This window comes from Perca fluviatilis, chromosome 2 (assembly GCF_010015445.1).
Source record: "Perca fluviatilis chromosome 2, GENO_Pfluv_1.0, whole genome shotgun sequence".
NCBI classification, from domain to species: Eukaryota; Metazoa; Chordata; class Actinopteri; order Perciformes; family Percidae; genus Perca; species Perca fluviatilis.
Genome location: NC_053113.1, coordinates 15,586,216 through 15,611,007, shown reverse-complemented (window position 1 = coordinate 15,611,007; position 24,792 = coordinate 15,586,216). Strand labels below are relative to the sequence as shown.

Genomic DNA, 24,792 nt, shown 5'->3' with positions numbered 1-24,792 from the left:
TTCGCTTTATTTTCCTCCTAAAAGTGGATAAATTGATTCGACACAGGATATGGCACTTTTAAAGAAGCTGTACTCCAAATTGAGAACATTAATATAGCAGCACACAAATGTTTTTTTTTTTATGTAAAGACAAAGTGGAGTAATGGCGTTCTGAGCAGAGAATGAAGTCACACTCCCTCTGTGTGTGTTGTAATCTGACAAGCGTCTTTGAGAGCTGTGTTGCTGTTTTTTCAGTATTTCTATTACAGCCCCCTTTTAAGGAGACAAAATAATTGCAGGGTTGCAGTCTGTAATCTGTAAATGTTAGAAAATCCACTTTTTGTGTGAAAACTGCAGATGGTCGCAGCCCTCCTCATCCACCAACCCTACTCGGGCATGAATAATTACCTCATTAATGACTTTGTCTCTGCTGTGGCCTAACAATAGCTGATTAGGATGGAAACATTATATTGCAGTTCCTCAGACTAAGAGGAAGGGAAGGCACCGCAGCACACAGAGACAGGCACACAATACCCTAAAGACAATGCACACAGAGCAATGTCGAGGCATTTTAGCAATACGTATTTTTATTGGGTGTTGATACTGTACGGAAAGGACCATACCTGTGGTTCTATATGTTTAAGGTCATTTACCATTAGCGCTGGAATGGTTAATCAATTTGTCAAATGACAGAGAAATCATCTACAACTCATAAGATATTCGATTGTTTCAATACTTTTTTAAGCAAAAATGACAAACCTAATGATGGTAATTCAAGGATAGTACAGTAGAGACTTTGATTGAGATTTCCCTGCACTTGTTAGCTTTGTTGCATCTGTTCTGCACCTCATATTTGTCATAGACCTTTTTATTATGGAAGACATTTGATATGTCACAGTAGGACAAAAAATTATAATAAAAATAATTATTGCTAAATTCCATTAAAGGGTAGGCTAAGTACCGTTTTTTTCAACCTGAAAAAACCCTATTTTCCCATGTTTTTGTGTCTAAGTGACTGATGGGAACCACAATAATTGACATTGGTCCAGTATTAAGCAAGATCGCTGCAGTCGGCATGCAGCGGCGAAACAAGCCACAATCTAAGTTAGCTGGACAATTGTCAACTTCACCAAAGTGCTCGTTTTGCCACTGACAGGCTCAGATTAATATTAAGTGTCTGACAACATTATGGAAAGGATCCCTTCCAGGGTGGGAAATTAGCATGACTTTGCCTTGTTTACCAGCCACAGTGGCGGGTGAATTGTAAAACATTCCTTTTAACGGATTGGACAGTTTTTGTCAAAGAATGCTGTTGTTAAGTAACAATTTACAATGCTTATAGGAGTCGCGTTACGTTACTGCTAATGAATCCCCAAAATGTCCAGATTTTGCTGCTTCATAATAAAAACATTCAAATACCAACATAACGGAGGACCTTTATTGTGAAGAACTTACAGGAAATGAAACCGTTCACAGCCGGGGCTTTGACCACGCATAGTCGAGTAGCTAGTTTTCAGCGCTAGTCCGTGAGTCCGTGACACATGTAGCTAGCTAGCTGAGCTGAGGTACAGACGAAAGGAAAATTATCTGTTAAAAAATGTGGCGACATATCCCCGGTGTTAAGAGGCCCGCGGCGGAGTCAGCAGTAGCCATGGCTGTACAAATTGTTGAGAGCGAAGTAAAGAAAAAGAGAAGGTACTTCTCGAACAAGTGGCGCATTGACAAACGTACAGCGAAAGACCATGCAAAACATTTCAGACCGTCCTGCCAACCTGTATACATTTTAACGTCAATGTAGACTAACGATGTTTAAGGAGCTGCTGCTGTTTTAATCCTGTCAGCTCTCTGCTGCTCAGTTCTACCCCGCGACTGACGAGACACACACACACACACACACACACACACACACACACACACACAAGGATGCAGGAAAAAACGGAGATGAGACGTACAGGATGACCTAAATTGAGGACAGCTACACTTGTTATTGTAAGATCCATGATAAGTTTAAGTCCAATAAGTCCTTTATCAAACCGTATGAATGTGTGTCTCAGGCCAGTATAGGAAATTAACTAACAATGTAAAGATCAACAAGCTACTCACACATAATAAATACATTTATATTAATAAAATATGTATTAATAATAAGTAATTTAATAAAGCAATTAAAAGTATGCTAGTGCACTTTTTTTTTATAAATTTGAATTCCGGAAAAAGTGGCTGGTAAAAAATTTAAGTGGCTGGTAAAATTGGGCATCCACCAGCCACTTTGGCTAAAAAGTTTAAAGTGTAAAAAGTTAATTTCCCACCCTGATCCCTTCAGAGGTAGACCTTTAAAACCTCTTTGAGACCTTTCTGTTTAACCAGAAACAGCTCTGAAGTCGCTAGCGCTAAACCCACCAGACTCCATTTAAAAAATGCAAGACTTTTAGTGTGTGTGGACCCAACATATTTTCACATGTAAATTGGTAAACTATGTGTTTATTTCAATCAAAACTAGAGATGTGATGGTTGGAAAAGTAGAAAGGCAACCCAAAATGGCTTTTCATAGTTTTATTTTGTTTCTGTCGATTTTGAATGAAGTGTATTTTACGATGATAAAATTACTGTTTATTTACATGGAGTCTGGTGGGTTTAGCAAATGCAATTTTGCGGCATTTTTATGTTTAAAAAAAGGTTCTTAGTCTTTAACAGAAAGGTTGACCTCCTTAGAAATATTTTCCATAATGTTGTCACTTAGAATTTTTTGGGAAATTTTTGTTGTCGTTTTTTCCGAAATTTTTGTAAATAAAATAAACGTAGTGAACTGATCATTTATTTTACTCGTGAAGAATGTTGTACAGAACCATCCACGTTATTTTTTTTTGACAATTTGTTTGAAAGAAACCCAAATTTCTGATATAGAAACTTTTTGAAAATGGGTCAAATTTGACCCGAGGAAAACAGGAGGGATATAATAGTGGACTAGACGAATGACAAACCGTCTGAATTAGTGAACAGTCTGTTGCACATTTCCCGTATTTCCAATATTCAGTATTTTCTTCCCCAGGGAGATTGTACGTCTTATTATATGTCAGGAAGACTGTACTCCTTTGTGGCCACAGGGAACACCCTGTTGATGGTCTGTTGTTTGCCCCAGTCATGAACATGAGATGAAGAGAAAAGCAAATGTGTCCTTATGTAACTGCCAGTTGGCTAATGAGCTCTTCCCTCTGTTCCTCCCAGAAACCATTAGCTTCAGGATTCTTAGAAGTTTCTCAACGTTAGCCAGCTCCACTTAGCTGTTTGACCAACTACATCTTGTTATTTTAGTGTCATCTCTGGAACTTGATGCTTGGTTTGCTGCAGCTGTTAATGAAAGTCCTCTTTTAGTAAAAGTAAATAAATGCAAGTGTTCCTTAACCAAGTGCAGATGCATTGAGTCGCTAAACATAGCAATAACAATGTTAATTATACAAAAAACAAAAAAGGGCAATACATTGTCACTGAATGTTCTGCATATATGTTTAGTATGAACATTTTGCGACTCTGCAGATACATCACTATAAAACACTTCTTTAGTATGTTGACATTAAATGTAATCTGGATGGCATAATGTTCAAAATGTTCAGATTTAATCATGTAAAAGACAGGGATGCTCTCTTACCTGGGAGAGATTACTGAGACAAATATGATGAAATGAAAGCCATTACATACTAAGATAGCTGAAATCTTTGTGACTGTTTGTCTAGGTCATTATTTTAAATTTAACTACCCAACCACCCAATCATGCCTCAACCCAACAATCTGTAGGTTAATGCTGTCACAAGCATTTAGCCCCTAATTGTTTGTTACCTGATATGATCTTTCAGTGAAACATTTGGTTCCATTTAGTATGTAATAGCCCTTCGAAACAGTGGGAATTTAGATTCCGTCCACTACGTTTAGTGTTTAGGACGTCTACTTCCTAAAAATGTTTAAATGTTTAAAACTATAGTCTGCTTTATGATGCCTTGTACCAACACATTTAGATGACTATAGCATAAATCCACCGGAAGTACTTGATTTTCTCTATCTGCTGCTTTCAGTGTACAGCTTATTGATTCTAATGCTAATACCTCCTAATATACTTAATAGGGTTGCATGATATTGGCAAAATGTGATATTGTGATATTGATTATGAATATTGCAGTATCAATATTAATTTTGATATTTTTAAACATATGTAAAATTACAAAAAGTTATGGGAAAACACATCAAAATAGATTCATAACACACACAACACAAGGTTTATTTCAACTGACAGTCATATTGGACTGGTCCAATATGAATACATAAATAAATAAGGACCATGTCTACAGAACAGGACATGTTTTACTGGTTGGACAGTATCAAATAAATAAATAAAGAAAACAGGACACAACTTTTCTTTCTCTTTGATTTGTTGCGTTTTGTTGTTTCTATCAATTTCTTCACTTACACTGTCACTCTGTCGAAATATGCACACACGTCATGGGTACGCACCATAGGGTTTGTCATGTAGTGGACCCGTGCGCTGACCTGTACTAACGTGCAAGTGGCACGGTAACTGGCCAGTGAAACATGATCATTATAGCGTTTCAAGTAGGGCTTTGACTTTTGCCCAAAAATCATATTCGAAGTTCGTTTGTTTATTATATATTTATATTATATATATTTTTTAGAACATATTCGAATATTTATTAATAATATTTTGACCATTAAATGCCTTCAGTAAGACCTAGATGTTCTGTCCACCAGAGGGCAGTGTATCAGTCAATGGCAGGCAATGATGTTTTCAGAAGAAAAACACACTGCCAATTAAAAGTCAGACCCTGGATTAAACACCAACCGTATGCTTTCGACAGGACGTTCGGAGCTTTCACCGTAGCCGACATAAGTGGTCTGATGTTTATACTTGTGTGTGTGTGTGTGTGTGTGTGTGTGTGCTAGAGTGAGAGAGTGAGAGAGTGACAGTGATTACCAGTAGCTTCAGAGTGAGTAGCGACTCTAGAGTCCTAGTGAGAGGAACAAAGCGTCTCCCCTGTTCTTTCTGACCACGGTGAGACATCTGTAGCAGGAAAAGTTAACCCCTGTGTTGTCTTCCCTTCGACCATGAACTTGTTGTCCATCCAGGTCAAAAGTGAAATAGAATTTTTGGTTTTGAGCATTTTGGGCTCTTTTTTTATAAGTTTTGTTTTAAATTCATGGTCAATAAACCTAATTGATATGACATTATACCTAATTTTGAGTTCAAAATGCAGAAATTATGAATTAGTTTGACTAATAGTTAAGATCAAAGGATGTTGAGTGGATCACAGACTGGTTTATGCCAACGTTTAGTCAAGATACTGTTTTAAAACCATTTAAACATGTTTTTCAAATGTTATGAAAATTGAATAAAACAGCCAAAATTCAGTGAATGTAATCATGAATTTTACCTGCAAAGAACATACATCCATGCATCTATGTTATATTTGGGCATTTTGGTTCAAAGAAACCCATATTTCTGATATAAAAAACTTTGAAAACGGGTCAAAACACACCGGAAACCCGAGGAAAACACAAGGGTAAACCCTCTCCTTGATTTTACGTTGTTTATGGAGAAGGAGAACCAGGAAGTGGGGGGGGATGCAAGCCACGGCCGAGCGATGTGCGTCGCGCGTAGTTACATTTTGAAATGCGTGAAAAAGCCTCGGAATCTGAATTGAAAACGTTTACAAGCAAACACATTTACAAAAAATAATGCCCATAACAGGTTTGAATATTAAGGGCTGTTAATTATTTAATTATTAATTATTTTTTTAAATATTCAAATTATATTCGAATAACGAAATTCGGAGTCAAAGCCCTAGTTTCAAGCGGGCTCTAAATCAAACACAACTAAGCCACACAGCCAACGGACGGGATGCAGCGCTCCACAAAATAAACAAAGTATTGCATACTTATTGCGACACTTTCGACATAATATTGCGCAATGTGATATCGCGATAACGATATTGAGTCGATATATCATACACTCCTAATACTTAATCATGTATTGAGGAGCATATCACACTTTAAATCAAATGTAATCCCTGACAGCCAGCACTAATAAAACTGGTTCATTACCAAACACAATCGATTCCATTTCACAGTCACTCACACCCAGGTGAAGGTATCGACCAGTCTGACCGACCGCTGTTTATCACTTTACTCTGATTCATTGGGTAGAGCTATAGCTGTAGGTAAATATATGGATCTATTTGCACATCTCTACAGAGGATGTGGTCAGTCAGAGGCTCTGTATGAGAGCATTACAATGTAGCAGTTCTCCAGAGAGTTCACTCTGACCTGATGGTGATTGTCCAGCAGATGTTTAGTATGGGATCATGACTTATTTATATAGTTATATGTACATCTTCCATTAATTAAACCTTTGTAGTAGTTGGGGGGCCAGGTTTCTTGGCATATTGATATTACATTGAAATAATAGAGCAATTAAGATTGAAGCATTTGACATTGGTTGGTGTGTGGTAGTTTGACATTTACATTATTTCACATCTGTTTAGATTTGCATACTTTACATAACTTTAACCATATCCACGTTGATTTTATTGACTTAAATGTTTATGTTTTTTTTAACAAGTTCCTCCTCCGCGGCGCTGTGGAGGAAGGTCTGGCAATGTGAGACTAAGAGACTACAGACTTGGTGTTGCTAGTTATACAAAAAAGGGAGGCATAACAAAGAGCAAGCCACTTCAATCCAATTGCCTTTTATAATAGACCACTATGAGGTAAAATTCCCTCCTCTACAGGTAGATGAGAGGTCAGGGCCAGATGTGCATTAGAACAGCCGCATGGAGATGGTAGGGATTCAGTCTTGCCCAAGAACACCATAGCAGGGCTTCTGTCGTCAAAGCTTTCATACATACATTTACACCTACATTAATAAGCGTCCTCGGTATCTAAATTCTGTCCGCATTGTGATCCGATCTTAGTATGCAAAATAGTTAGGCAGGGCTGGTAGACATGTCCAAAAAACATGGAGCGTCCCAGGTCAAGGAAAGCAATGGACATGGACAAAAAAAAGAAAAAATTGGATCACTGCATCCTTCATTTTCACAGCTGTTCAGATGTGATGGAAATGCAAACAGGAATGTGATTTTAGTTCCTGCGTGAGTTTCTGTGGTTGACTAGCTCCTGAAACTATTTGGTTACAAATGTTGGCATTAAGCTTTGAGGACTTATTGATTGCAGTCACAACAGCAGTGGAGGAAATCAGTGAGCGACTTGCAAACAGAAAAGCTCAACACTGAAAAGCAAGGTGAACACCAGCGTTCTTTAGGACAAAATGGTTGTCTATATTTGTCAGTGCTTTCGCCAGCTGTACAAAATGGGTGATTTGGCCCAGGCCTCAAAAAAAAAACAACTGAATTGTGGACTTGATGAAGGCTGAACCTCAACCTGATGATGAGGATGATGAAGCTCCATCCCTCAGACATGACAGCTCTACGACCTCCCACACCTCCATAATACAGGGGAAAAGTTTGAACCAAGTGATACCGTAGTTAGAGCTTTATTATCACACAACCAAGCAATTACATTCTTCCTGTTTATCAATTAGACCCAAACAAGGCAGAGGTGTCAGACAGGTCCTGGATTAATTACTGACGACAATTAATTCTACGGAGAGAGCGAACTTAGACAAGCGAACACCAGACTGACTCTGTTGTTGAACTCACTCAGGCTCTCCTCCCCAGAGACACAATAGATAGCAGCAGAAAAGACTCATTTGAATATTTCCGGGATGACATGGTATTAATTGGAAGTCAGTGGTGCGAATGTTTGGGCGAGACTGTCAGAGCTGTATTAGTAGCTGTCACACTGTTAAGGGGAGACTGCATCATTCTTTAAAGTGTTCATAATTGTATTTAGAGGTTATATCAGAAGAGGTTTACATGGTTTAATTTTCAAAAAAAAACATATTTTTGTTGCACTACACATTGCTGCAGCTCCTCTTTTCACCCTGTGTGTTGAGCGCTCTGTTTTAGCTACAGAGTGAGGCATCACACTTCTGTTCCATCTTTGTTGGGAGTCGCACATGCGCAGTAGCTAGGTAAGGACTACTAGCCAGCCAGAAGCAGAGTATGAGGGCGTGCCACGCTAGCAGCTAGGCGAGCATTATAACGTGTGTTACAAAGTGACCACGTTGGTCTCTGAAGTAAAGGCTGGACTACAGTAGAGCTGTTTGGAGCAGTTTGTGAACAGTGTTTTCTGTTGGAGATGGTAAGTCCCTTTGGGGTGGACTTTAGGCTTTTTCACTTTGGAAGCCTATTACATGCACAAAAAAGGAAAGGGAAAACGCAAATAAGCATAATATGAGCACATATGAGTTATGTTTTTGTAATCAGGTAGTTGGAGATAACCAAGTACAAATAATTTGGTAGCTTTGTCGGCTGTGGTTATTGACAGTAATAAAAAATGCTATCTGATAGGCTTGCTGTGCTAGTCGGTGTTACAGGTCTGGGTATACTCCGATTACATTACATGCTGCCCCCACCGTCGTTTTGCTTTTCACTCATCACCGAGACGAGACCGACAAGACGATGGCGGAGGATTTGGTGTCAAAGTAAAGAGCAAAAGTGCAGACAATTACTGTAGTGATCATGTAGAGTTCATGAGTTGTGTTTTCAGATTTTCTGGGACACCTTTTATCTTCTTATGACCGATGTATGCCTGATGCAGATCACCTTGACTGTGATAATGATGATGACTACAGCATTTCCTGTACAGGGAAGCAATAACGGCAGCTAATGTAAAGACAACGATGACAACTATTTCACGCACAGTGACAAACTGGGGCTCTTTTCTGCTTTTGTGTGCAGGTGAAGCAGATTATGGAGGAAGCAGTGACTAAGAAATTTGTCCACGAAGACAGCAGCCACATCATTGCTCTGTGCAGTAAGTACGCTCTTCTCTTTTTATCTGGACACACACACACACACACACACACACACACATTGTCTCCTTCTCTTCCGCTCTCTGTCTTGCGCACACACACACACACACACACTTGTTGAACTCCTCAGCAGGTGACTGGGTTTTGCTTCTCCGTCAAGGACACTGCTTGACGTCACTGTGCCTCTGACTATGCTGCATCAATGGAAAGTTAATAATCACAGTGGAGCTAATGGAAACCAATTTTAGAGACAGGCTGTACAAAACCATGGTTTTCTAAGCCCTTCAAGTGTGTGTGTGTGTGTGTGTGTGTGTGTGTGTGTGTGTGTGTGTGTGTGTGTGTGTGTGTGTGTGTGTGTGTGTGTTGGCTAAATATAGAGGGGTTGCCCCTCCTGACCGGATGGTTGAACCCGCAGGGGTGCGTGTGAGTCACAGCTTCCACGCTGGTCATACAGCAGACTCTGCCTGAAGCCTCAGATCAGCTCCCCCAAATGACCGATGACACAGTAGAACTTTTTTGTCGGTTTTATGGGGTTCAGACACATAGCTGCAGGAAAACTCAAATACACCAGATATCTCAAATAGATACTTTTTTGATTACTTGTAAATATGTGGCTATATGAGTGCTATGTGGTATTCGGAAACGTGATGCTGAGTCATAAACAAGATTTTAGTGAAAGCTTGATTAATATTTCACAAATGTGGATTTCTGTACACATGCATGTATGCATGCAGCCCATTGGTTGGGCCATACTGCATGAGTAACACAGTCTGCCTTGTGTGTATTCAAAAAGCTAATTAAATAAAAACTTTACATCACATTTTATCATGAACAAAGACATGTATTCAAACCCAAACACAGACCCCCACCCCTTTGCCCCTGCCTGCCCTGTGTCCCGCAGTTATCCCAAATCCACTGACAGTCCCACTCGCCCCACAGCTCAGTCAGATCATTGTGCCAGCATCCCTCCATCCACACTGCCATGGTAATGTCTGACGAGGTGAAATTCCAGCAACACTTGTAGTATACAGAACAACTTTATTGTTAGACCGAAGCGTTTTGGCTTGTAGCATTCACTAGGGTTATCAGCAGGAAGGCTACAAGCCAGACTTTTTCCCTTCTCAATGCACCTTGGAAGTAGGTGAAGTTGTCCCGGAAATCCCTACTCTGCCATCTTAATGCCTAAATAATACATCATCCAGAATTTAAGGGTCCTGGTTACTCCAATGTTTTGTTTTTTGGTCTAAAAAAAATTATATGCACCACCATCAGTTGATAGAATAAAATAATTTCTATACTGAAAAATGATGACTCATCACCTTAAATGATGTTACTGTAATTAGTCCTACATAACAGAGTGAGTCTCTCCCTGCACATATCTGTTGCTGAGCTTTTTGTCACCTTGGCACTATTGATTTCTCCTTTCTCGCCCTCTTTTTCTTATGGTTATTATAGTCTGCCTTAACACCTATTTACACAGGATTACTATTGACTGGGGAGTACCAGTGGTTTTGAAGAGCATTGGAAAAAAGCCCTCCCTGCATCTTGTTAGTTGTGTTGGGTGACTTGCTGATATAAACTGTGAGACAATATAAATTAGTTAATTATCAGTTTGGATTGACAGGTTTGGCGATGAAGTACGTTACTTTTCATTTGAAAGTTGCCAAAAATACATACTCCCATCTGGTTATTTTATCTATAGTTATTCTCAGCTCAGCTGAATATCATGATATTATATACTGTGACAAACCAATATTCCCTGCTGCTGCTTCACTTTAAAAGCTTTACACCAGAGAACCTGCTTGTAAAAAAATTATACACAAATCAACTAACTGCTCCGTCCCATAACTGCAGTTACAACACTTTGTCGGGTGGAGTTTTCCCGAGGTATTTTAAGACAGGATTACTTTTCACAGATTGAGACCTGCCTAAGATTCTTGTACTATGCAATAGATTTTTTCTTTTGTGCGATTTGCTTTTATTATGAAAGAGTTACAGGAAATGCAACATGTTTTTCCACAAGTTAGTAGAGCTTCATTAGCGGTGCTATTCTTCAATCAAAACAGGTCTAATCAACCAGATATGGACACACTGCGATATTTGGTTAGTAAGTGAATTTTAAATACTGCCAGGAGGAATGTATTTTTTTTTTTTTTTTTTTAAACTGCCACAGTGAGGAATTCTAAGGTACATTTTTTTGTGTAGTATAGTATATTTTGTATGTGCAGTATGGTACGGTATTGTATAGTATAGTATAGTTTAGTGTGGTATACTATATTATGGTATGTTACGTTTTGGTACGGTATGTTATGGGACAGTATGGCGAGGTAGTTATCGTTTTACCTTATGTACATTCTGTGTATTTTCTGTACTCTTCCTTTTGTTTCCACTCCTTTATGCTCCTGACTTTCCTCTTTTGGATGATAAAGTAAAATTTGATTTGAGATTCTGTGTATGATGGTATGCTATGGTATGATATGAAATGGTGTGGTATAGAATTGTGGGTTTGGTCTGTTTATTCACAAGTATTCACAAGTATTAACATCGTCTGTGTGGGAGGCATATACACTAACCTACTAAAATGCCAACATTTTAGACAGAGGTTCAGAGGTTTTTGTTTCTGATCAGACTGAGGTGTGTAGTTACAGCCATTTTTTATTTGCATGTAAATGTATCTGCTTCTAGACCTGATGTGCATGTGTAAGTATTTGAATTTATGGAAAAGGTTATGAATTAATTTTCTGAAAGTTTCACAGCCTTATATAGTTTGATCGGGACCATCTGTGATTTCAGTCAATTTAATTTTCCTGTGTGAAAGTATTTCACAGTCTGCAAAGGTTCGAGGGGAAATCAGTTATAAGCTACATGATGTCCCCACATACTGTAATAATCCTGGCTGATCCCTTAACGCTTCCACTTCAAGGTTGAGCTATTACAGCACACACTGTACAGGTGGAAAGATGTGAGAACTACTGGGACTAGTTCATTTTCCTAAAGATATGCTGAAATTCAAAGATTATAACAGCCAGTTCTTTCCTTCCTCGTGTACAGACAGGACCATGTAAATTGAATTGAACCCTGTGGGCCACTGTGATTCGATGCAATAAAAGAGTGACTGCTGTGAGAGCAGAGTTCATTATCTATCATCATCAGTAGATCAATCGTCTCTCTCCAGAACAGACAGAATCACATCCGTCCCCCGTCAAAGTACTAGACCTGGTAACAGGGCAGTGTGGAATGAAACTGTGTTAGTTTTAATTAGAGCTATTCAATATGACATCCAGAGGCAAGCTGTCTCACCCTTCACAGTGCCTCTCAAAAATATCATTTCTTTTGTCCGTTTCTTGTTTTAACATAAGACGGAAAATAAGCTTGACTGGGGCGACCTCTAGCTCACCTAGCGTGCGACCCATGTAGGCGGAGTCCTTTGCAGCGGCCCAGGGTTCAAGTCCGACCTGCGGCCCTTTGCTGCGTGTCATTCCCCATCTCTCTCCCACCCACCTTTCCTGTCTATCCACTGTCCCTCTCAAATAAAAGGAAAAATAATCTTTACAAAAAAAACTTGATTTTGTTGAAGAAAGGGAGGCAGCAGGTTCATTAAACATACAGTAATACAGATGTGACCATTTCTGACAACAGTTGCACATGTTAAAGCTCCCATGACATGGTGTTCTTTGGATGCTTTTATATAGACCTTAGTGGTCCCCTAATACTGTATCTGAAGTCTCTTTTCTATAGACCTTAGTGGTCCCCTAATACTGTATCTGAAGTCTCTTTTATATAGACCTTAGTGGTCCTCTAATACTGTATCTGAAGTCTCTTTTATATAGACCTTAGTGGTCCTCTAATACTGTATCTGAAGTCTCTTTTATATAGACCTTAGTGGTCCCCTAATACTGTATCTGAAGTCTCTTTTATATAGACCTTAGTGGTCCCCTAATACTGTATCTGAAGTCTCTTTTATATAGACCTTAGTGGTCCCCTAATACTGTATCTGAAGTCTCTTTTATATAGACCTTAGTGGTCCTCTAATACTGTATCTGAAGTCTCTTTTATATAGACCTTAGTGGTCCTCTAATACTGTATCTGAAGTCTCTTTTATATAGACCTTAGTGGTCCCCTAATACTGTATCTGAAGTCTCTTTTATATAGACCTTAGTGGTCCCCTAATACTGTATCTGAAGTCTCTTTTATATAGACCTTAGTGGTCCCCTAATACTGTATCTGAAGTCTCTTTCCCGAAATTCAGCTTTGGTGCAGAATTACAGCCACTAGAGCCAGTCCCACAATGAGCTTTCCTTAGATGTGCCATTTCTGTGTCTGTAGCTATTGAGGAGGAGAGAGGGGGGGCAAGGTGGAGGGTGGGGGTGTGGCCTTGACCAACTGCCACTTTGCTCGTTTGAAAGACACGATGTCTCTGTCTCATGGGTGGGCCAAATTCTCTGGGCGGGCAAAGCAGAGAAAGGGGAGGTAACCTTGCTCCTTATAAGGAGCAAGATTCCTTTATTAGATCCCTTTATTAGAATCTGAAAGATTTTGATAATGAAATTGTATTTAGCCCCAGAAAAAAAATTCTTCTGCCACATCTATAGTGATACATGTTTTAGTCTGTAAGTGGAATGAATTTTGTACAAAAAAATGCTGCTGACTGGGTATTGTTTGCCTCAGGCCCTGTTGACACGATGACGCTCGCGGGTGAAAACGAAAAAATATTTTATCGGATGTACCTTTCGTTTATACGGCGACGGCGCTTTTGGGGCTTAAAAACGCAAAAAAGTCAAACCACCCTCCAGAGTGGAAATCTTAAAAACGCTCACCAACTGAGCTAAACAGCTGCAACCTTTTTAATTATTTGATATCAAAAATCAGTATCACAAATCTCTCCTCAGTCAAGTGATTCCACCAGGATCCACACCCCCAGACTGTGAAGCTGTTTTCTAATTACATAGAGCTATACTGTAGCTATAGTTTCCTCTCTGATGTTTGTATTCGGTTACTTTCATGAGACAAATAGCTGTGAGCCATTTTACAAATCCTGCAGGATGCCCACATGCCCCCTCAAGGAAATTGCAATGCGGCCCTCTTGAACCTTTATCGTGTGCTTTGTGCAAAGTGTGTGAACCTGTGTATGAGAGAGAGAGAGAGAGAGAGAGCGAGAGAGAGAGAGAGAGAGAGAGAGAGAGAGAGAGAGAGAGAGATCTTCTGCTTCTGCCTCAGGTCATTTGCTTGCAGATGGAAAATTCACCTGATATGGAGCCTACCCATAGTCATCTGGAAAATCACATTTAGAAAAAAAAAAACACACACACAACAATAACCTCAAGGCCACCGTACTTATTGGCCTAAATCAATTGAATTGTAATGTCTTTACTGCCTTATACTGTAGAAGGTATAAAACACATGTCATCATTATACACTACAGTTGCATCTGCAGTACATTTTTCAGATGTAGACCAGTACTTCTATGCTTCTATCATTGCAATCTATAGACATGGCACCATTCTATATGCTGGTGAGCGGTTTCAAAATATTTCAAGTTTATGCAGTGAGATCATTTGGGTGCATGGCTCTCCTGCTTCCAGCCTTAAGAATTCTCATCGGACTGTTGGTAAGACACTAAACAAGCATATTTTTCAAATTGTTTGATTGAAAGTGATAATTATTGTCAATTCCTAATTATTCCATAATATCCAGCCAGTGATGTCCCTACAGGTGTTTGCAGTTGACCAGTGATCTGAGACACAAGGTGTGATCTATTTTACTAGTTTATCCACAGGACGCCATTGACTATGCTTCTATATTAATATTGTCAGTGTATAAAGCTGTTAACCGTGTGAAATCCTGCCTTTTAACCGACCAGTATGATCACAAAAACCCCTTTACTTGAGTACTTGTGCCGTATGCTGGTTGTCCCAGATTTAATCAAGGTAGAAATATCAGGTGAGACATAAATCATGCACCACAATCATTAAGATGAAGGGCTGAAGATAGAATTTCTTTCATAAAACTGGAAGATTTTGAATCAACCAAGAGAAGGACACACACATCTAATGAGCTGCTGTGCGTAACAGATATTGGATAAAATTGTCACTTAATCTCTAACTCAACAGACTCTACCTCTAGACTCTAATAACTCTAATAAAATTAAATTTGTATGTGCCGTTCATCATATGTAGTTTTATCTAATCTTATCCTATTCTGGATTTTGAGGCTTTTAAATGCCACATACAGTATGTAGTTGACCACCCACATGTAAATGTGACTACATGTGAATAGAACACATAGCGGCTCTTTCACGTCAGTCCTGCAGGCTTACCCAGCCATGACATCACTGTAATGCAGGCTAATCATCATCCTCATGAGCTGGGCGACTCTTGGGAAAGGTGTAAGGTAAAAAGCTGGATGCTAATGATATCCAATGATGTCAGCGCAGGAATGAGTCACTGCCGACTAGGCCTGTAACAATTATTATGTAATTGTCTAAGCACAATTTTTTGACATAATTGCAGTTACTTTGTTTGCCGCAATTAATTGCTTACATAATCTGAGGATGGAAAAAACTATGTAATACTGTACTATTGTCAATTTTATGTTCATTTAAGAAAAAAATACAATGTTTTAATGATAATAAAGAGCCGTGGTTTACTTCATAGGCTGTGTAGGTACACAGTGTTGCCACATTATCTGGGTCACATAACAGTGATATAACCAAAATACGTATCCTGGAATTCATTCAAATTATTTTGTTTTGGAAAAGTAATACATAAACAAACATTTTTCAATTTGACTGAAAGAGAAAGTTGTATTGTTAATCGCAATTATTTCTGAGACAATTAATTGTACAGCAACATTTGGAATTGTTACAGGCTGACCCACTCGTCCTGAGTCTCCCTCCTAATATGTATTTATTGTGCTACGTCTGCTAATGAACGCCAAATGAATTCAGTGTTTCATTAGTGAAGAGCCAGTAGAAAACACTGGTGTATGGCGTCCCATTTTGTCTAAAGAATGGGAACGACCAAATGGATTAATTCAATTAATGAAAACAATCAATTTTAGGCTAGACTTGCATCTTTACTAATTTCACTTTCCGACGTTGATTCATTCAATTCAAGAACTGTCTTTGCTTGTGCACATTCAGGGGCGTAGCACAATATTCTGGGCCCTGTCGAAAGGCATTCTCAATGGGCCCCTCCCCACATCCACAGCTATTCATTCTAGCATCTTTTTGTGCTCCCAGTCCAACACCCCTGTGCACATTATTCATTCTTCTTCATTCATTCAATATTAACACAGGAGTTTCACTCCCACAGTATGGTTAATACCATACACCCTAGTATCAGCCATAACTACAACAGATAACTTCTAAAATAACATTAAAATACAATTAGGCCTATATAAAGAAATCTCCTGCTTCCTTTTACCTGGCTCAAAAGGCTGGATAGTAACACAGGCTTTTTCAGTACAACAAAGAAATCAGAATGTAGCGCCGTATACCTGCACGGGAAAAAATCAAACCTGGGCAGAGGCATGAATAAAAACTATATAAAAATGGCGTTCTATTCACTGTTAGTCTCGTTTGCTGTTACAGGTCTTTTAAAGGTCCCATGGCATGAAAATTTCGCTTTATGAGGTTTTTTAACATTATGCATTCCCCCAGCCTGCCTATGGTCCCCCAGTGGCTAGAAATGGCGATAGGTGTAAACCGAGCCCTGGGTATCCTGCTCTGCCTTTGAGAAAATGAATGCTCACCATCTGCGCTTTTCATTTTCTGGGATCTTAGGTTACCTCCCCTTTCTCTGCTTTACCTGCCCAGAGAATTTGGCCCACCAATGAGAGAGAGAGAGACATCATGGCTTTCAAACGAGCAAAGTGGCAGTTGGTCAAGGCCACACCCCCACCCTCCACCTTGCCTCCCCCTCTCTCCTCCTCAATAGCTACAGACAGAAATGGTACATCCTAAGGAAAGCTCATTGTGGGACTGGCTCTAATGGCTGTAATAGTCACTTAAGTTTAAGATGATGCTGTTGATTATGTAATGGCAACATATAAACTTAAAAAAGGTTGGCTGGGGTGGCCAATACATTTTTAGTGGGAGCTGGTGGCACCCCGGGTATTTACTGCAGTTATAGATAGAAACTTGCGGGATGTTTGTTGGCCAATCTCTCTGTGTGGTTGCAGTTAGCTGTTGTATAACTGTGTCTATGTGTAGGAGTCCAAAACTTCTCCACAACATTTCAACTGATCACATAACTCACCCTCATTAGCCTCATGGATGGGGTAGTCAAGTTGTCTTATGTTTGATTTTTCAGATATCATTTGTTATGGTATCATACATGTTATCTTACTTATGTGAGTGTGATAAAACCTAGACAAAACAAAATCTTGGTGCATAAAACGATGTCTAAAAAGATACACAGCCCTGAAATGAACACTGGCGCGTGCTATTAATAGAGCACCCAAAAAAACTGCCTTTAAAGAGCTGCCATCACCATGACTGGCTTTTTTCCCTTAACATCAACCTTCCCAGGCTGAAAACAGAAACACTGAAATATTCAGGTAGAAATACAATAGCGCTCCACATGTCATTTCCACTCATACCCACACTTTTCTGCGTAGAAACGCTGCCCTTAAAATATACATAGTCTTCAATTAACTGCACCGTCTGTAATTAAAAGACTAATAGGTAATTATAGATGATGCCAAAGCCTATTCATTTGTCATTAGGTCATAGCATTAGGCTGATGAGGAAGTCTGGTGTTAATAAATCAGCCCCTTTACCAGCCTCCAGCTTCAGAAATCAGAAAACGTTACACCGTGAACAAGAAACACAAATGTGGGAAAATACTGAATAAAAGCTGCTCAGTCTACTTTCAACGAACAGAAAACTATCCAGCAGTTTCTTTCTAATAATTCAAGCTTTTATCGGACCATAACACTGGTTTGTAATATTGTTACAGATTAAGCTACACAGCAGTATATAAAGGGATTCAAATAAGCCCCAGCTTTATCAACTGCAACATCAAGGTGATACATACATTAATCAATCTATAATTATAATCCAATAATATAAAATGCTATATTCTAAAATGGGCCATTCTACATCATGAGTACTTTTTTTTTTAATTAAAATTAAGTTGCATATTAAACTGGGCTTACAATAACATGTAGGGCGGCCTAATACAAAGCCTTAATATATACCTTTTTTGCATAGAATACTATGCTTTTCCCGGCCCCCCTGTTGAAGATCTCTGTCTTACTACATAAATCAGATCAGAAAAATGACATCCTCTGCCTCTTTCTGGTGCTCCTAATGGCATAAGAAAAACAACCAATCAGCAGGGCCACACGCGGAATTTTCCGCAGATTCTCCGCAAATTTAAAATAAATAAATAATTAAACTCAGAATGTTCACACATCTCCACCACAAGCACAAACCTTCTCATTTTACAACTTAACAGTACACTAAAATATGTTTCTGAAACATTTCATGTGTGAAATAGGCAATGCACTGACATAATCTTGATTCATATTTGATCAGCGCTGCCTAATTTTACCGTTTGATCAGAGTTCACGAGCAGCGACTGCCAGGAACATGATTTTTTCCCATACAGTATAATCTGCCTCACTGTCAGGTGATGGTGACAGTTTAAGCAAATGTGACAAAAGGTTATTTTTTATAAAAGGTTACCTACTGAACCTTCTGCAAATGTGTGTGTTTTTTTTTTTTTAACAAATACAATGTGTGAGAAATGAAAATGAAAATAGAAAATGGCTTTTAAACAGCACTAATGGCAGATCAAAGTCCACCGTAGCTGTTACATTTCTACATAGCAGGAATGAAAGACAGAAAGTGAAATGAAGAAAGGGGGGATAATTGATCTCAGTGATTTAGGGTTAGAAGAAGGACATGATTTGATTAACTGGGAAAGTGTGGAGGAGTAGAGCAGAAGTAAAGGAAAGATTGGTGAGTAAGAGGAAGGGATGGCCTGAAGCAGCTAATGGGCTCATTAGGAAACTCGTGGTCATGTAATGACCTGCCACTGAATGGACATCTGGGGCTCCACGCACTACAGACAGATGAACAGACAGAAATAGAAAGAAAAAATAGGAAAGAGATAGCGGAAGACAGTAATAGAGAAGTAAGAGATATATTTAACCAATGGAAAGAATGAAGGGGCATATAACAAGGGTGTCCACGTCATCCCACTTAGGTTTCAGATATATTTAATTGGATATGTATTATGAAAAAAGTCAAAGTGTACATCCACCCATCCATTATCTGTAGCAACTTATCCTATTCAGCGTGAAAGTATACACGGAAAGGAAGAATATGCTGTAAATCAGAATGATAATCAGATTACAGTAATTAGCACTGACTTATAGAACTCATGCTGTAGATGTTACATCTCAAGCCTAAATATGTGGCTCAACCATAATTTTCATTTTATATTCCTCATCATTAAATTATTATTATTACAACTGTGAGCAGAGCATACTCTAACACTCGCACATCATCTGTTACAAGTATATGAAAAGCGTATGGTAGGCTACAAATTTATTCTTTTCCAGACCAATAAGTTGTAGACTCAGTCACAGCATTAATGGTGGCATGTTGGTGGGTGTTTCAGATCGTAAAGTTAATTTCCAAATGTTTTACCAGAGATATAATGATTATACTTTAACAACTCCAGTGGAGGACAAATAGTCCTGTCATGCGTACAATAGTTTACCAACAGGGAAAGCACCATATGTATTAGAATGGGTTCTTTTCAAAGACATGCTTAACACTAAGTTCTAAAATATAATGGGAAATGAAAATCACCTAAACTGTCTTAACACATTACTCTCGCCCGCTTTTCATTAAGTATCTGTGTTTTCCAAACTGTATCATAAATGAGCCTGCATAATGTACACTGGAATGCATAGCTTGAGAAACGGTAATAAAAAAACTGTGGTCTGTTGTTGTGATGGTTGAACTGGCAGATGACTGTTAGCCAATGGTATGATATACATGTAAGGACATTGTGTCTCTTACAAGAGACACTTGTATGAACAGATTTAAGTGGCACGTATGGATGATTGAAGAGAATTTGTGGCATTCACAATTTTTTTTTCTTATGCACGCAAAAGGAGGGCACATTAAATTATACCGTATATAAGCTGTATTTTAACTTATAGCTATACTTACAAGCTAGGCTCCTTACAAGCATGCTAATAACTTATTTAAAGATTTGGGTCTTGACGACGTATTAAGATCATAGACTTATCAGAGTTAACTTGAATGCATCAGCTTTGGACAAATTTGTGCAGAGGCGTTCATGATACAAACCATTCGCAAACTCCGGATTGACCGCCACAAATAAATCAATGTAATGAAAAACACAGATACACATTACCAAACTAATTCATGTTTGAAATAAAAAAAACTTTGCTGATTGACATTTTCGCCAGATGCCCATTTAGCAGGAGCAAGTGGAAAGGAAATCAGGTCTGTGTGTGAGCGATGGCTTCCTTGTCCTGTCTCTTCTCACGACTTTTTAAGCAAATTCAGGCTGATTAATCAGCGTCATTTGGGGTATAATATGTGGAGGTTGGCAGTATGCTGATCAACCATACATAGTCATCATTGACCATGCTTATTGACATGGCTTTTCATCTATAATCGCTTAAACATTTTGAATTTGGCTGCTAATCTTTATAAACAAAATTCCTGAGAGTTGAGGACCCCTGCGGTGGGTTGAGGGTGTGCACAGAACGCCTACTCATTAAATGCACTTCACAGATACCCAATCTCACTCCAAACTAAATTGAAAAGTTGGCAGCCCTGGACAGCACATCAGAGCCACAGCAGAGTCGTGACTAGAGAAGCCGCGCTCCACACAATGCTTTTAGCTTGACTCGAATCACAGTGCAGCATATTGAGTAATGTGTGCATTCACACACACACAGAGTGTAGACTTAACTGTGTGTTTCACCCTTTCAGTGCAGCTTTATGATTGTAGGCATAAAACCCAAACCTCAAACATGGACATATCCATAGCAGCAAATATATTAATGGCTAAATGTGAGAACAAAAGCATGATCTGAAGATAAATTACCCAGTTACAGCCTCATTAGTCTCACATTATTACTTTACCCAATATCTATCACTCACTCCCTGTAGACTTGAAAGGAGGCTGTAAGCGTTTTAGTTTTAGTTTTCTCCTTCCCACAGAGAACAGAGGCAAGGTTTTCACAGTGGGGGAAAAAATGCATCAAAGTGGCAATGATAACTTCTCAAAGCACTCCTGAAGAATAATCCAATTCTCTGCTGTCCACCCATGTGCCCACTCTGTTCCAAACTAAATACACACCTTCTGTCTCAACCGTCATGGATGACCCTGTTGAGCTCACAATGTGGATTCATTTTAGCACGTTAGACCACCTGCTTCTTCCGTTTCCATTGGTCAGAACCACTGCAAACTTTTACTGTAATTGAAACACCACTGGCCTTCATGAGAGGCCAATGACAGCCTACTACTGCTGTATCTGTATGTGTAAACACACTGTTAAAGTACTTTTATCACCTCACGGTTTGAGAACCTCTGATCTAAATGACCCATGAGGCTTTCCTAGCTATTGTTTCTGGTTTCTCACCCGGTTTATTCAGTCATACAGACAACCCTCGCTATATAAGTTATAGAAACATGACCGATGTCATTCAACACCCCTATACACATTACTTCATTTTACTCCTTTACTGGCATTATGCTGCTGCAGCTGCTGATGATGTTTTGCACATTTGTTAGTTGTATTTCAGAGTTATTGTAATTTACCTCATTTTGCTTATGTTTTGTACTTACATTGCTTAGATTCTGTACTTTTTATCGCTGATATGTATTAATCTTATCTCATCCATGCCTTATTTTATTCTTTGTAACTATAAGTCGTTAATATAATGCACCATTTGAGGTGGACACAATTGCAATTCCGTTGTGCTTACATAATGGCAATAAAGTTCTTCCAAGTAATAACTAACTAACGTGGTTTAGCAACTGTTGCACTGCCAAAGCTTTTCAGTTGGCTTTCTCAGCCAGTGTTTTAGTCCTGAGACAGTCTGGAGTTTAGACCACCTACCAAGGAAATTGTAATGCAAATGCTAGAAGCAAATTTCCTCAAGATGATTAATGTTTCTGTATTTCTGCATTTCACATAATGGAATGCAGATTAGACATTGAAATGTTTTCCATTCACTATATGTGTCTGTTTAGCGCTTTCTCTCTGTGTGTCTCTCCTTCACACTCTTCCCTCCGAGTTAATTGAGAATGACAGGAATCGGAAGCCACGAGAGACTGTAGTGGAGCGTCAGGTGTTCCACTGATAAGAGCCGGTCTCCATGGCAACTCTGAGATAAATGTTTGTAACTTGGGACAGAAAATACAACTCTCAGAGGTATGGACACATTTAGACACATATTCACACTCCCAGTTGCATATAGGAAGCTTGAGTCTTGTCTCTGCTTGTGGTCTTTTTGATGTTCATTCGAGGAGACGTTCCGTCCGCTATGGCGCTGGCAAATGGCCGGATGGGGCTGTGATATAACTCACTGCACTGCAAAACATTAGCTGAAAATGTTGAATTTTATAGCCTCAAAGGATAATACCAGTAGATCATTTTTTTTTCCCACCAAGGTTTTTGGCCACATGCTCTTAGGAGCTCCTACCATGTCTTCCACTGCAGGTTGGACTGACCTGCCGTCTATCATACACTCTTATTGCTGTCAAGAATCCACGAAGAAAAGGTCAGAGCCTCGCTGCTGCTTTGATGCACGCAATTCATCCTTTTCAATTTAAAGAGATTGTTTGCCATTTGCACAGGTACAGGTCAGGGCAGCACAGGTCCATTGGAATCATTGTACGTATCTCTCAGAGTTAACTTTATTATAAAAAAAAAAAGGCATAAAAGGCAATTAAAGGAGCAGAATAAAAAATACACCATATATACAAAATAATCACACTCTATAAACACACACAATGAATTATTGCACAAAACAATGGACTGTGGAAAGACTGTATGACTGAGGTAAAGGTAGTCCTGGAGTGTGAGAGGGGGTGAGGTAGTTGAATACAGAAACACAGTCCGTAAGGTGTGTGAGTGCTGCGAAGTGTTAAGCGAGTTTCATACTCTCCGCATGCCATGTCATGTCACCATCTGCCATGTGTGGACGTCCGTGTGCTGTCTAAAATTTGTGACAGCACGGACTCCACGCATGACCAGCACGCTGACAGTGCATGCTCCATCTCTTGTTCCACACCCCAGTCCAGTTGGTGGCTACTGCACCTCTAGGCCAATCGTGACATTAGGACAGCGAGAGACTTAGGGCCCTATTTTAACGATCTGAAACGCAAGTATCAAAGGCCAAACGCAAGTAGATTTGTGGGCGGATCTCGGACGCTGTTGCTATTATACCGGCGGGATAAATGACTCTTGCACCCGACGCAAATCTAAAATGGGTTGGTCTGAAGTAGCTACATTACTCATAGGTGTGGTTTGGGCGTAACGTGCAATAAACCAATCAGAGCGTTACCTCACATTCCCTTTAAAAGCAGGCGCGCTTGTTCCATGGCGGATTGCTATTATAATGCCGGATTTGCTAGGCACACGCTCTTAATACATCCATGGGCGCACGCCAGGAGCGGTTAACAGCCGAGGACACCGACGTTTGCTATTGATTTTTCTTTTTGACAAAATGTAAATAAAGAAATGTCACAAAAACATACTTTCCGATGTTTTGGGATCACTCTCACTGAATCACAAAGTTATGAATGCATGGTGATATTTTTGCAATGTAGTCTAACATTAGACCGGGATTACCTCACTATAGACGATGCAGCTCTTCTGTCTCTCCTCTCCCGTGCTATTGCTGGGGCATTTGGGTTAAGTGGCATCGGCAAATGCAGTTCAACATCACATCTCCTTAAGTCCTCTAATATTTCCTCATTTATGTCATCAACACAGCCATGATTCATGGAAATGTTTTGTAAAACAAGGTCATATTTGTCTTTGTATTTATGTATGGTTTGCAAAAATAGGAACTACTAGGTCCATGAGATGAGAGAAGCAAGGTGTATGCGCGGCGTGCACACTCTACATTACGGCCAAGCATGCGCTCTTAAAATAGGATCTGAATAACGAGCCACTGACTTTAGACCAGGTTTTTCCTGGTCAGTGGCAGAATTGTTTTCTGAAACTGCAAAATAGCACCAGGGAAAGTTTGCGCCGGAAAACACGCCTCCTCTTTTCGCTGAACCGCCCCCAGGAGCGCAAGTTCATTCCCTAATTTACCGACGTGCAAAATAGGAATGATACATGCGTCAAAGTCAATTGTGCTGGGTACAAGATAGGGCCCTTAGACTGTTTTGAGCAAACATCCTTATGCTAAAGATAGTGCATTTCAAGCAGCGCCAATGGTGTGAAACTGTACACACTTCCTGTCTCCTAAAAGGGTGTGGCCTTGTTTGAACATGTAGTGAAGGTCGTGTCGATGGATGAAAAGTTATATTTGAATAATTTATTAATATGTTCTTTTGCTAACCTCAGATAGTATAGCTAAAAGACATATTTAGTATCACGGAGATTAGTTTTGTTAGGGCGTTCACAAACGTTAGCTGACGTTAGCTGACGTTAGCTTTCTCTGTGTTGCCAGATCTCGTGAGACAGAAACCGGTCAAACAAAGTTAATTTTCTCCTGATGTGTCCGTGTGAAAAATGCCATTTTAGTGTCGGAATTTTCTGGAGATATGTGGCTTGTGATAAATGGCGCCAATATCTACTTTGGTGACTATGGGGCGAAAGGATCGCTCATAACCTGTGTTCATGTTCACTTCTCCCAT

General features: G+C 39.4%; 1 protein-coding gene across 3 annotated transcripts in view; it reads left to right on the top strand.

The window, feature by feature from the left end:
- sgsm2 (small G protein signaling modulator 2) overlaps positions 1 to 24,792 on the top strand; it is an 85,608-nt gene that overhangs the window by 13,253 nt on the left and 47,563 nt on the right. For all 3 annotated transcript variants that reach the window (XM_039777802.1, XM_039777788.1, XM_039777786.1), the window contains exon 2: positions 8,844 to 8,919. In XM_039777802.1, the coding sequence (XP_039633736.1) occupies positions 8,844 to 8,919 (76 nt within the window). The remainder of the gene's footprint in view (positions 1 to 8,843; positions 8,920 to 24,792) is intronic.